Genomic DNA, 15,724 nt, shown 5'->3' with positions numbered 1-15,724 from the left:
TATATATACATATATACACATACATATATGCATATATACATACATATATACACATACATATATGCATATATACACATATACGCACATATATATATATACACATACATATACGCATATATATATATGCACATTATATATATATATATACACACACACATAGACTTACATACATATATACATACATATATATGCATGTATACATATATTATATATGTATGTACTCTGTATAGGTCTTCTCTGTTACTGTGAAGGGCATCCAATTGTAGAAAAGATACCAGAATTGAACACAAGAGACACAGACTCTGTAAGCCACCTTCATAGGTTGTCTGTCTAGAAGGGTCATAACTCTTGAATGAATAAATTCGGACGTGTAGTAGAAGGGAGCCTGTAATTTTCTTGTATAAGAATGTTCCTAGTGCCGCAGAGTTGGCTGGGCTGGTTTGATGATAAGGAGAGCGATGAAACTATCCAACCCATGCCAGCATGAAAAAAACAGACATAAATGATGATGATATGTATATATATTGATATATATATTGGATAGATAGAAGGACAGATACAGAGTGGTGATAGATAGATAGATAGATAGATAGATAGATAGATAGATAGATAGATAGATAGATAGATAGATAGATAGATAGATAGATAGATAGATAGATAGATAGACAGACAAATAGATAGATAGATAGATAGATAGATAGATAGATAGATAGATAGATAGACAGACAAATAGATAGATAGACAGATAGATAGATAGACAAATAGATAGATAGACAGACAAATAGATAGATAGATAGATAGATAGATAGATAGATAGACAGACAGATAGATAGATAGATAGATAGATAGATAGATAGATAGATAGATAGATAGACAGACAAATAGAGTGAAAGGCAAAGGAAAGCAAAAGGATGGTTAGACAAAAATCTGAAAAAACAAAAGTGCTGGGAGTGAATAAGAAAAAAGTGGAAGAGGTGGAAAAGGAGTTGGGGGGGGAGACAGATAAGAACTAAAGGAGTGAAAAAAAAATGGATGGAATTAGATAAAATAAAATGCAATAGAGAGAGGGAGAGAGAAGTGCGAGGGAGAGAGGGAGGGAAAAGTGGATATTGTAGATCAAAGGAAATTGAGGTAAAAATAAATAAATAAATCTAAGAATGGCAGATACCAATCTAGTTTAGAACAGAAAAACTAACAATAGTTGACTGAATTTTTTTCTTCCTAACATGGTTGCTTGGTTACAAAATCTAAGCTCAACTGTTGCCTGGTTATGACCATAATTCTTCTAGTCTTATTGATTAAAAAATATAGAATAAATAACTATTATGTTGATTTTTTTTTTTTTCAGATTTCAATAAAAAAATGTACCGAAAAACTCCCCCACCAAATTATTGACCATTATCATCCAGTATTTGGGGAATCAGTGGCTGGTGTAAGACAAGTTATATTATAGAGTAGGGATCTTGATTGCAAAATGAGCAGAGATTTGGCTTCAATGACAAGATAAAAAGAATAGGTAAAAAAATAAGAAATGAAAAAAAAAAAAAGGAAAATAACTAGGTCAATTGACCAATTGGAAAACCGCAATTGTAGCCTAACTGTGAAGGAATTCAAAGAGCCAGCTCTCAATATGGACTTGTTGCTAGAATCAAATGGAAGAATGTGTAAATGGTAAACTAGGAAACAACTCTAAGTGACTACGGTAAGATCAATAGTTCTCCAGAGATAAAACTACACAAATGGTTGTCATTATGTTAGTTAAGGAACTGCAAACCAAATATATGTACAAGAGCTATGCATAAGCATAAAAACACATGTATACATATCTATGGTGAGTAAGTATGCATATGTGGCAATACATACACGCACACACACATACATCTCTGTATATGCTTTGTATCTGTGAACAGCCATACAAAACACGTGCATGTATGCACATACAAAACCATGTATATATACATATAAATATATATATCGTATTTATGTAAATACATCTGTAAGTATTTATATATATATAGTCATATATTTTGCACGTTTTAATCTTGAAAACTCCAAGTGTGAGTACAATATATATATATTTTTTTTGTCATTTCACCACAATAGTTTTGGGGAGACCGACTTCAAAAGATTTTTTTGGTAGGCCTTTTTTTTTTCTCTGGGAGAGAAGAGCCACGAGCTTTTGTAAACATGAATGTGAAAAACAGCCACATAACTGGCCCTAATATACATAAAAGCTGACAAATTGCATGGTTTGCTTTTTAGATATGCCACTCCATCTCGGCACCCATTTTATACTTTCCTGTAATAATTCAGATACCAACTGACAGAATAATACCATCTTCCTGTTCTGTCCATCATGTATTTAGAGTTCTTACGTGTATACCCACATACACATGTAGGTGCATAGTCAATCTCTATATATATAAAGCTGAAGTTGTCTGTGTATGGCAGGTTTGGCAGCCTTCAACTAACATTATCTCGTCTGAGACCCTGCAGCAAAAGTTGACCAAAATTGAGAGCATGATAGAGGAAGGCTTGCTCTTCATTCCGTAGAAGATAAAATTCAAATCAAACCATATTAACACCAAAAATTATTTACATCAAAAAGGTGCTTTTTTTTCTACGAAAATCCCAATTTTTTATGATTTTTTGACTGCTGTGTCGCCATTTTTCGGTGTTTTTCAACCAGAAAAATGTTCACTTAAAGAGAATAACAAGCTACATAATGCATAATGATGAGAAAGGGCTGAACCAACATTTTGTTTGTTAATTCCCGCTTAGTAATGTAAAAATGAAATCCCTTGCTCAAGGACATAATGCACTACCTGTTCCAGGAACTGATCCCATAACATTATGACCACGAAGCCGATACCTTAACTACAGTGTCACACATTTTGTTTATTAATAAAATAATGTAAGCAATTTTTCACAATATATGATGCTGGTGTGATATGTTTAATGCATAACATAAAGCAGAGGTCACAAATCAGGCAAGCCACATTGTCGGATTATTGGATTAGTGGGTTAAGTGACAATGGAAAAAAATAAAAATGTCTGATCCTTTGTTTAGTTTTTCTTGTTGTCCCTATACACACATAAATATACCTTATTTGTGGATTAACAGTGATACAAATGATTTCAATGATTAGGAAAATTTGCCCCTTTTCAAGTGTTTCATTTGAGGAAGTTGGTAAAAATGTTAATTTTCCGCATGAAACCATTGGTAGTACTCTTAATCCACCAACTATGCTCCTGAACACTTACTTTTGTTCAATGTTGCTGTTTGTGTACACACACACACACATATATATATATAGTATTAATAAAATAGGAGATGGAATGTGTAACAGACTTAATTGGGTACAACACATGTTTCAACCCGTTCTGTGTCTCTTCAGGTACGCCAACTCAAGAAATCTCTAGTGAGACCTTTTATCGATATACCTGAAGAGACCTAGAATGGGTTGAAACATGTGTCACTACGAAGTTCCTGCAATAAATCCACGGTAATCGAAACTGTGCCAGTGCTTTACTCATCATCTATTTATACATTTTGTACAATTTCTCCATTATATATATATATATATATAAATAAATTCACACAAGCATGTTTAGCGAGTGGGGGAGTAATAGAAAAAGAGAGAGAAAGGTTAAGGTGATTATTATTATTATTATTAAAAGAAAATAGCATCTTTTGAATTATCAGACATTCACTGGGGTAGGGCGGAGTCACAAAAAACACTGCATTTAAACTAAGATATTCTTAAAGCTTCATGTATATTTCACAAGCCATGTAGGTTCTATCAATTTCATTATAAGGGGAGGAAAAAAAAAAAAAAAAAAAAAATCGGTAGGTATCAGGTCAGTCTCGAGAGAACGAACGGAGCGAAAGCAGAATGTACTTCCAGGACAAAATAAGCTACGGTATGCTAAAACACTAGACTGAGATTACGCAGGTCAAATAAAATGCCAGTTGTTTTATAATTTTTTTTTTCTTCTTTTTCTGTTAAAGTTAGAGTTTATGACACAAGGCATAAAGGATATCTTTTGTAGGTTAAAAGCTAAATAATTTTTTCAGAAAACAGAACCTTACTTACTGAGTGTCAAGCAGCAAAGAAACACGTGCCAAAGCAACTATGTTATATTAATATAAATTATATGGGTAGTGGGGCGCCGAAAGGGTTCTTAGGGAGTAGTGTCCCTGCCTTCCTGAGCTACTTTTCCACCACATTTCTTAAAAATTGTGGTAGAGGCCTTGGTCTCGGGACCACTCAGGTTTAGAAAGTGAGGTAGGCGGTAAGCAAGGGTATGCTCCCTGTAGAAAATCTAGCTGCCAAAAAGCCTTATGACAGCAAAGGAGAATGGGCACCAGCCAGCCAGCCCAAAGGTTGGGGTGGGCTGCACCTGCCTACCTTGGTTGCCATGGTATTGAGGTAGATCCAGCCACCCCTGTTAACGAGGACAACACCCGGATTTAAAATACTGGATGATATATAAATAAATGTATGCAAAGTGTACGTAGACACACACAAATACATTCGTACATACACACAAATACATATATATATATATATATATATATATATATATATATATATATATATATATACATACATAGGTTACATACATACATAGGCACCTGAATATGTGTAGCTTTGTTTAATAGCGTGTATGTAGTAGCTTCTGTTTTGCTCAAAAGATATTGTGTACATAGAAATATGTAGACACAGAAAGACATTAACATTTGCACAAATTATGTATTGATGTGTGCATTCAACACCCATGCAATTTATACACAAGTTGCATGAAGCTGGTTGATTAATGCATATATATGTATATATATATATAAAGCTGCAGATAGATAAAAAATTAGTAGTTAAACACGCAAAAATAAATAGCGGTGTGTAATACTTTTTTTTTTTTTGCAATATATGTAAATAAAAAACACATGCTTGAAGTGACATCCATTCATATGCATGTGGTAACACACACTTATATTCCCACATGTTATATATAATATATATATATATATATATATACATACATGTATGTATACATATATATATATATATGGCTCTGTGTCTGAGTGTGTGTGTGTGTGTGTGTGTGCAATTATATGCATGTGTGTGTTTGCTGGATAATTGTTAGATACATACATATATACACACACACACATACATACATGAATATATATATGTATGAATATAACTTATAAACAAGGGCAAAAGAAAAAATTTCTGATGAATTATATGGTTATGGACAATGTGTCTAGTTTCTGCATATTTGGTATTAGAAATTTTTTTTTTCATTTGCCCTCATTTATAAGTTGTTTATAAATTTAACCTTTGAAGGCATTTTTTAATATGCTGGCCATTGATAAAATTTTTTTCCGAAAAAATTTTATCCTATATTAGATATGTATGAATATATATATATGTACAAATTCCTCAGCATGTGTGTGTGCGTCTGTATTCGTGTCTGATTGTGTATGTGTATTGCCATTGCTCTGTATGTGTGTATTTGTGTGTGAACATAGATGTGTTTATATACGTATATGTGCATGCGTGTGTCTATGTATGTATGCATGTTTTCCTCTGAGTGTTAGCACAGATGTGTTTGTGTAAGGTACGGAAATGAATTCACACACACATGGAGATGCACTCAGTTTAGCGAGTTTTAGTGATAAATCAAAAATGTACCTGCGATTTTACTTTTGTTTTCTGACGATATTGTTCTTTCTGACGCCTTCCGCTTGCTGCTGTTATGTTTCAAACTCTTTGAAACTGGCTTTTGAACCTTTGCAAGATTTTTCTCAGTAACTTTTCGCTTTAGCACAGAGCAAAACCTGTCAGTGTCGCTCGATGAAGGATGCCTACTAAGATCTGGTTGCAATGACGGACAGAACGGACTGTCGTTGCTGGCCATGCTACGATCACTGGCCGAAACGGAAGGAGTATTTGCGCAAGTGGAATTTGAAGATGTTAAAGAACTTGCCGGAAAAGAAGAAGAAAATGAAGGAGGAGGAGGCGTGGGAGTGGGGGTGGAGGATGACGAGGAAGAAGAAGAAGAAGAGGTAGTTGTATTAGAAGTAGCAGTAGACAAAGTGGCAGTAGGAGTTGAGGTGGGGGGAGAGGAAGAAGATGGAGAACTCGAAGAAGATGGAGATTTTGAAGAATTAGTTGCAGCATTGGAAAGTGAAGAAGGAACGGGAGACGAATGACTGAGAGACTTGGCACTCTCAGTTTTGTAATCGAATGAAGCGGCTCGGATAATTGAAAATGAGGAATTAGGAGTTTTCGGTACTATTTTAGAAGAATTTGGCAAAACCGTTTTTTTTTCGCATTTATGATTGAATAAGAAGCTCTCACCACAGTTTGAAGACAAAGACATATCACGCCCAGAACGATTTGCTTTCGACACTGACGCCGTGGATTTTTTTTCTTTTTTCATTTTGTCCTTCTGCTGTGAGCTCTTGTGTGAGTGTATACGATGGTGAACAGAGTGTGCTGGCATCAGTTCCTTACGACCTTTGTGTTTTCGTTGGAGTGCAATCTCTGTAGAATTGGCATTGGTGGTGTATTTCGGATGGAGTGCATCCTTGAATAAGGTTGTTGCTGCTGTGGAAGCAGCAGCAGATGTGGACGTGGAAGAATTGCCCGCGCCGCTGGTAGTGGCGGTGGCAGCAGCTGATTTGTGACACGTGGTAGTGTTATTTGAAACGACAGTCTGAGTTGCTAAACCAGATGAACTGGACGACCCCATGGCTGTTGAGGGCATCAATGATAATGAAGATGACGATGATGATGATGCTGATGATGATAATGAGGATGAAGAGGAAGACGATGAAGATGTTGCTGTTGACAGTACTTTGAAACCTCTAGCTTTCACATCCGCATTGGATTTGTGCTGGGTTTTCACAAGGGAATCAAATTTGAACACCTGAGGGACTGCAGCAGGTGGTGTCGGTGCTCGTGGCGTTGGAGCCGTAGAACCAGAAGCAGTTGATGTAGGGGTGGTAGAAGTTGGGGGAGGAGGGGAATGAAGCTGAGATTGTTGCTTTTGTTGTTTGTGTTGCTGTTTTTTCTGTTGCTTTTGCTGTTTTCTAATCTGTGATTTCGAAGAGGACGAAGTGGATTTCGCACTGGACGATGAAGATTTCGACTTTGATGCACGTTTACTGTCTGAAGAACTACCACTTGTGATTGTGTCAGAAGCTGATGACTTCCTACTGTCCACATCTTCAGTTATGGTCTTCCGCCGTCGTTTACCCATCAGCAAAATAGGGTTTTGGTCATAAGCTAAGGAAGAAGGAAACAAGAATCAATACATTAAGAAACAAAAATTCACCAGCGAATGATCTTGATATCTATGCCCTACACCCATATATATATCAAATTATGTAATAAAATAGCTCGGGGTTAAAACCTTTGTCAATATGACACATTGCATGTTATATCATTAAAAGCTCAGTAGCTGCAGTTGTTGGCTTGGGTTAAGGTTCATCAATAGATGTACTGAGTTAAACACAATTTACTTCACAGCAAGATAAAATGAAAATGTCCAAGAAGTGACCACGAGAAAGAAAGATGCACATTTCGCTACTTGTACAGTTTGTAATTCTTCGCATGCAAGTCATTTGCAACACAAAGTTGCCCTGGCCAGCCTGAAGTATAGAGAAACAGTGAATAAACAATTCACTGATTATGCAAAGAGGCTGCAAGGCTAAATAAAATCCAAACTATGCAATGGCAAAATGTACAGCTGTAATTCTCATGAGCACTTCTGGGGATTTTGTTTTGTCTAACTCTGAAGTATATTATAAGGGATCTTTACTCATATGGTTATTGCAGCCTCTGACATTTCAATGAAATAAATATTCTAAGAGCGTGCCAAATAGATAAAGGTTTTAATCAGGAACTGCTTCTTATGCATAATTTGAATGTGTGTATGTATGCATATATATATATATATATATATATATATATATATATATAGTTGCATACATATACACGTGTACATATATACACATATATACACACATAGATGTGTGTGTGTGTGTGTCTGTGTGTGTGATATGTATATAGCTATATGCACACACAATTGTTGGTTTGGTGTCTTTGCAGGTGAATATGGTTTATTGCAGCTGTATGAGATATTGATATTAATTCAATGACAAACTGCCGAAAATTGCCAGGATAATTTTTGATGCAAGTTTTGTCCGTGCATTAGGCTAAAAATATTAACAGTATTGACAGAAGAGGAGACAAATATAAGTAGCTACTTAGAGGAGATGGAGGGAGAACGAGAGGAAGGTAAGGCGATTATTTTAACTAACAAATAAGTGTTGACTGAGGTTTTTTGCTGAATAAATCAAAATTAAATATATCCGTCATCAGACATACTGTTTGTGTGTTTGTTATCACATCAATAGCCACTTAATTTAGCTTAATATCTTATCTACCAATCTGTCTGTATCTCTATCTAGCTCAGAGCTGTGGAGTCAGGGCCGCGGAGTCAGGGCCGCGGAGTCAGGGCCGCGGAGTCAGGGCCGCGGAGTCAGGGCCGCGGAGTCAGGGCCGCGGAGTCAGGGCCGCGGAGTCAGAGCCGCAGAGTCAGAGCCGCAGAGTCAGAGTCAGAAACGATTAAGGAGTAGCTGAAGTCGGAGTTGGAAGAATAGACCACAATCACTTAATTACATAGAGGAGTTAGAGTCAGAGGTGCCAATAGTAAAGGAGTCGGAGATTTTTTGTTTAGACTCCAAAGCCCTGATCTGCCTATCTAGACACTACCTATCCCTGTTATCTCTTCTGTCAATACTGTTAATATTTTTAACTTAATCCACCAACAACACTCATTAACCTGTTATTACTGGATTTGTTATTGAAATAATATCAATTCTGCCACTGCTGTAATAAACCACATTCAACTGTAAAGACACGACATCAATCTCACACACACACACATATATATAACTGAGAAGCTATATACATGAATATGTATACAGGCACACACGTGTTCATTTCCCTGCGTGTGTGTGTGTATATATATATATATAGATATATGTATGTATGTATATATGTGAGGGTGTGCTCAAGGTTCCTGGCTTTGGGTTAATTATGATTTTATTCAATATATTCCCCTCTCAGATTCACAGACTTATTGCAGCAGTCCTTCAGATTTTCTAAGACCGGTAAAAGAACTCAGACGAGGGAACCTCCAACCAGGCCTTTTGCAAGACCCTTAATGCCAGAAACTCTTCAGCAACCCCGTATATATGTGAGTGTGTGCGGTTTGATCAATAAGTATCCAGACTGTTGCTATAGTAATGAAACTAAAGCATGGAGGGTGAAGCTGCTTGGCACGAATTGACCTTGAACTGCTGTGCATGTACACTAAGTTTTAACATTCTAGCTCACTTTCACTGTTTACAGCAATACTTGGAAGGAACATGTGTCGCATGTGATCATCGTACTGACCATGATAAAGATGAGCAGAGAATCTGCATCAAATTTTGCCAAAAGCTTTGCGATATCTGCTCAGAGGCCTACACAAAATTTTCAAAGAGCTTTCATCATTCTCAACACAATCAAGGAGATCTTATGCAACTGAAACCCGAGTGTCTTTTTGGTCTGCTGAATGCAGTTTTGATGCAAACTTATTAGGCATGCACCTCATACCCAAATCTTCAGTTATAAATAGATTGAACTGAACTGTAACTAATCTGCACATCCTCTAGTAATTCACAGATGGTGATACAGCAATTCCCCTCACAGCTGCACACACATCTGCAATGTTTTACTCAGTTCTGCTGGTTGCAGGTCTCCCAGAGCATTCATCTTGGAAATGTCTGAACCACTTGTACACTTGTGTGTGGCTCATGCACTCCTCTCCATACACTTTCTGCAACTTTGTCATGGTAAGTGCGACGATCACACGCTACACACCTTCCTTCCAAGCACTGCTGTAAACAGCCGAAGTGAGCTAGAATGTTAAAACTTAGTGTGTATGTACAGCAGAGTTCAAGGTCAATTTGTGCCAGGCAGCTTCACTGTGGGCTTTAGCTTTGTTACTATGGTAACAGTCTGAATACTTATTGATCAAACCTAATATATATATGGGCATGTATGTGTATACATACATGTATGCATATATAAATATGCACACAGATGTATGAATACTGTGAACAAAAACATGAAAAAGGGAGAAATAATAGAAATGAAACTGGAAAATAACAAAAACAATAAGCAAAGAAGATCAATGCCATAATTTGGTGCTATAAAGAAAAGGATGATGGGTTTGCTAGGTCTATAAGACTTTGGGGTCAGAGTTTCAACAGAATTTTTGGACGTATAATTCTGTGTCTGCATATGTGTGTGTATCCAGGAACCAGTGCAAACTCTGAACCAGTTCCATAGAAAAGTTTCACTCTAGCAAAGCCATCATTCATTTATTCTTCACTACCAAATCACCACTCTGATCCATCTTGCTTATATTTTTGTTATTCCTTCACATAATTTCCAATATTTTCCACCAATTTTCATATTTTTGTTCCTATCCTTTATTTCATTAATTTTCTCCCCTTTAACCAAGTTCTTCACATACATAAATAATTCTCTTGTAGCAAATAACCTTAGCTTTCTCCTTTGCTTGTAAGAAGCTAACCCAGGGTGGTGGTGTTGTTGCTGTTGATGATGATGATGATGACGATGACAATGGCGATGATGTCGGTGGTGGTGGCGACGGCAGTGGTGGTGATGAAAATGAGCTGGAGGAGGAGGAGAATCACAAGGATGACGATGAGGAGGATGATATTTGTGGTGACGATGATGACAAAGACAGCACTTGGCAATGCTTCACGATGTAATACACAAGATAATTTGATAACGATGCAGTATCCATAGTGTACAGGATGTTTCTGGTCGTTACAGTGACATCAGTTCGTTTAAAAACAACAGTATACCCATGATTAAACATTAATCATTTATATATTTAATCAATCTCTTTAATATTCAAACTACATAGGAATAGAAAGACATTTTTAATTTTTACTCTTTTAAATTTATGTAAGCTTAAACCTGACATTTGAATAAGCCAAAGAAACCCGAGCTGGTGCCGCATAAAAATGCACCATCGCTCGTGCTGGTGTCACATGATGCACTCATGTTGGTGCCACATGATGCACTCGTGCTTGTGCCACATGATGCACTCATGTTGGTGCCACATGATGCACTCATGTTGGTGCCACATGATGCACTCGTGCTGGTGCCACATGATGCACTCGTGCTGGTGCCACATGATGCACTCGTGCTGGTGCCACATGATGCACTCGTGCTGGTGCCACATGATGCACTCGTGCTGGTGCCACATGATGCACTCGTGCTGGTGCCACATGATGCACTCGTGCTGGTGCCACATGATGCACTCGTGCTGGTGCCACATGATGCACTCATATTGATGCCACATGATGCACTCATGTTGATGCCACATGATGCACTCATGTTGGTGCCACATAATGCACTTGTGCTGCTAGTGCCACGTAAAAAGCATCCAGTACATTTTGTGGTTGGCATTATGAAGGGCATCCATAATATTTTATTTTTAATTAGGAAAAGAAACCTTTCTTTTTCCAAAAATGCATTTCAATTAAGAGATGTAGATTTCAGTGTTCAATTATCGAAGGTTAATTATTTCATTTCTACTCTAGGCACAAGGCCTGAAATTTTTGGCTAGTCGATTAGATCGACCCAAGTACACAACTGGTACTTAATTTATCGACCCCGAAAGGAAGAAAGGTAAAGTCGACCTCAGCGGAATCGGAACTCAGAACATAAAGCATTTCGTCCAGGATGCTACCGTTTCTATCAGCTCACTGCCTTATTTCATTTTACAAATTTAAAATATTTATGTTTAACTGTTTAGCATTTAAAACCAGCCAGGCCTGGCTCAAATACCTGCTTTATGCTCAAGCCACCCATATCTAGCCTCTTAAAGCTACCCTAAAATGCCATTCTAAAAAACCAATTGCACCATCTAAATCTTGAAGCTACAGGACAATGCCTGGTTGATTCAAAAGAACGTGAATATGCATTACATATGACATTTGGTTGACTAATGATTAAATAAAATTAAAATGATTATTGTTTAATCATCAATCTTTAGTCCTTAAATTAAGTGATGTCACTATATATTTGCACACATATGATAATGACGAGGTGGATGATGACGATTTTAAATGCAACAGAGAGACGTGTCAGATGAAATGTGGATCACGGGGTACAACGAAGACGTGGTGTGGTGAATATTCTCATAGGATAACAAACAAACTTCTTTTGCTGAAGCTCACCCAGAGAAGGAAATGAGTATTTGCTGCTCTGTAATGATGAGGATGATGATGATGATTGGAGATCAATATTGCAGGAATGACATTGATTGGGAAATGAAAAACTGTATAATGACAACAGAGAGTTAAATGTTTTACATATTTACGAATAAATAGATGGCTAACGAGATTAATGAATAATGAATAATGGCAATAATGAAAATGGCATGTAAGAGATCAATAATGGCGATTGCAGGTTCATGATGATGACAATGTTGGTGATGAACAATAACAAAGGTAAACGGCAACAGTAACAACAGCAATAACAGGGAAATAACAGCATAAACAACAACAAAAATACAAATAACAAAAATAGTGATTTTTTTTTTTATATAGGACAACAAAGGTAACAATGATGTTTGTGATGATGATCATGATGATGATGAAAAAGAAGAGGATCACAAACAGTGATAATGGCATGGATGATGTGACGCTGACAGAATGAGGGCGTGACCCTCGGTCATGGAAACATTTAATTGTACCCACAAATTGCTTATGCAAATGAATCATGGCGGTAACAACAAGAACAACAACAACATTTACTACTACTACAGGAACAGAGATATATATATGGAAAGACAACAACTTCGACAACAAAAATGATATCAACAGCAACAACTTCCATGACAACAAATTGTTGTTGTGGACCAACCCAGAATACATGTTTATACATACCCAGATGAAGCATATGGTTCTACATACACACACACACACACATATATTATCTTGATGGATGGATGGATGGACATAGAGTAGTTGTTTTGACCAAATATAATTAGCCCATGCATTATTACATCGTAAATCATTACATGTGTGTGTGTGTGTGTGTGATATATGTAGAGAGAGATTGTTTTTTAACAAGTTTGCTGAATATAATATATACACACTTATAAAATAAATTTACATAGAAAGCTACTTATCTGCCAACAAGTGTGTGTGTGTGTGTGTAGTGATACATTAGTTTTTAGGCCAAAGATATATATGAAGAGGAAAAGCAACTTACATGCAATGGGGAAGTCTTGGGGTAACATCCTTATATGGTCAATTGGTATGCGGCCAGTATCCCCATCATCGAATTCAACACTCACAGATGATTTGTCCGCATGCGGGTTTGGACTTGCTATAAAACAAAATTAAATAGAAGTTTAATCAGACGCAGTTTTAATTATATGTAACGTATTTGTTTGAAAATTTATTCGTTTCTAATTAGTCATTTACATGAAAGAAGCAAAGGGTACAGTCCAAAACTGGATGGAGCAAGATACCTGAAATGAGGAGTGAGGAAAACCACCCAGTACACTAAGGGGTTGATGTTAGGAAGGGCACACAGCCACAGAAACCATGGCAAAGCTGACATTGGAACTCATTGTGGCCTTGCAGTTCACTGGATCTTGTCAAATTGTCCAACGCATATCAGCATGGTAAACAGATGTTAAATGTTGCTGCTGCTGTTGTTGTTGTTAAGCAACAAGACGGGTAAGGGTGATTAGGTGATGGTCTAGGGCTTAGGGGCAGGAGACCCCAGACATTGGGGGGGAAAAAAAAGAAACTTTGGTCGTCTTGTTGTAGTTGAGGGCTCTTCGTTGACATCCGACACCACTGGGAGGTGGCCCTCGAAGTCGCAGGAAATGAGATCTCCAGGTTCAAATTCTTGAACAGCTCTTGTTGCTGTTGATGATGGTAGTGATAAGTGTGATTGTGGTAAAAGAGTTGCAGATAAATATTGTCACAATCCGATGCCAGGACCGCCTGACTGGCATGTACAAAACACCATCTGAACGTGGTTGATGCCAGTACCCACTGACTGGCTCCTGTGCTGGTGGCACATAAAAAAGCACTCACTACACTCTCAGAGTGGTTGGCGTTAGGAAGGACATCCAGCTATAGAAACATTGCCAGATCAGATTGGAGCCTGGTGCAGCCGCCGGTTCTCAAGACCTCAGTCAAACCATCTAACCTATGCCAGCATCGAAAACGGACGTTAAACGATGATGATGACTGACAGAAAAGATAGCCAAATTGCAAGATTTACTGAACATCCCGACTGAAAGATCAGCAGTTCAAATTTTGGCAAAATCAGAATGTTATATCCTAGGCCAAGGTATTTTAACTCTCAATATCTACATCTTCCATGCTGTATGTAGGTAGCACACAGCAGTGTGGGTGACATATGTAGTTGGAAAGCGATACAAGGGTATCAGTACTCAGTTCAATTCCTCCCTGCACTAAATTAGTGAACTCTGTAGAGGAATGTTGATATCTCAGGAACAATAATCACTACCAGTGCTTTTTATGGGGCACCATCACCAACAGGGTCACCAAGTACCTTGCAAGACATCCAGCAGTAGAATCCATGCCTAATGAGACAGTGCAGCTTGGAGCAGAACTCTGGTCCGGCAGCTCATATTGAACCATCCAACCTTTGGAAAATGGACATTAAATGGTGATGATGATGATGATAATGATATGAAAAAAAAAGGAAAACAACTTACATTTAGATATAGTGCCTGGGTACAAACAACTATATTGTTGACTCCAGTAGGCACACATCCGGGTACCTTCAGGTAAATATTTGGGGGATCCTGGTGTAACATCCAGGACCTAATAAAAACAAACAATAATAATAATAATTAAAAAAAAGGAAAGGTAAAAGTGATTGAAAGTGATATAATACATATAATACATTCATTTCCAATGCAGATACAGAGTTGGACATATAGGTGGGGGTGGGGTGGAGCAAACAGTAAATTGTATTGATCCCAGTACAAGACTGGTACTTTATTTTACTGACCCGGAAAGTTTGTAGGGCAAAGTTGACCGTGACAGGATTTGAACTCAGAGACTAAAGAGATGGAAGAAATACGACATGACATTTTTACCCAATGCTCCAATGATGCTGCCAATAATAGACCACAGCAGGACTCTGGGAGCTACACGAAGAAGCTTGTTGGTGGCATGTAACAAGTACCCACAACACTCTCGGAGTGGTTGGCATTAGGAAGAATGCTGCAGAAACCTTGCCAGATCAGATTGGAGTCTGATGCAGCCTCCTGGCTCAGCAGTCCCCAGTCAAAGGGGACACTTTATATCACGTTGCTCCAGTCCACTCAACTAGCAAAAATGAAATGTACCTGTAATTCAAAGGGGCCAGCTTTGTTACATTCTGTATCGTGCTGAATCTCACTGAAAACTACATTAAAGGTACAGGTGTCTGTGGAATACTCAGCCACTTGCACACTGATTTCACAAACAGGCTGTTCCATCAGAACAATTGGGATATTTGTCATCGTAACCAACAAAGTGCCAGTGAACTTAGCAGTACAGCAAAATAGACTGATAAAATAA

General features: G+C 37.5%; 1 protein-coding gene across 1 annotated transcript in view; it reads right to left on the bottom strand.

The window, feature by feature from the left end:
• Positions 1–15,724, bottom strand: part of LOC115209110 (serine-rich adhesin for platelets-like) — a 130,667-nt gene that overhangs the window by 20,700 nt on the left and 94,243 nt on the right. The window contains exons 26-28 of the mRNA XM_029777237.2: positions 14,872–14,980; positions 13,383–13,499; positions 5,700–7,298 (exon numbers count right to left, since the gene is read on the bottom strand). Of these exons, the coding sequence (XP_029633097.2) occupies positions 5,700–7,298; positions 13,383–13,499; positions 14,872–14,980 (1,825 nt within the window). The remainder of the gene's footprint in view (positions 1–5,699; positions 7,299–13,382; positions 13,500–14,871; positions 14,981–15,724) is intronic.

This window comes from Octopus sinensis, linkage group LG3 (assembly GCF_006345805.1).
Source record: "Octopus sinensis linkage group LG3, ASM634580v1, whole genome shotgun sequence".
Lineage (NCBI taxonomy): Eukaryota > Metazoa > Mollusca > Cephalopoda > Octopoda > Octopodidae > Octopus > Octopus sinensis.
This window is presented reverse-complemented; position numbering and strand designations above follow the sequence as displayed.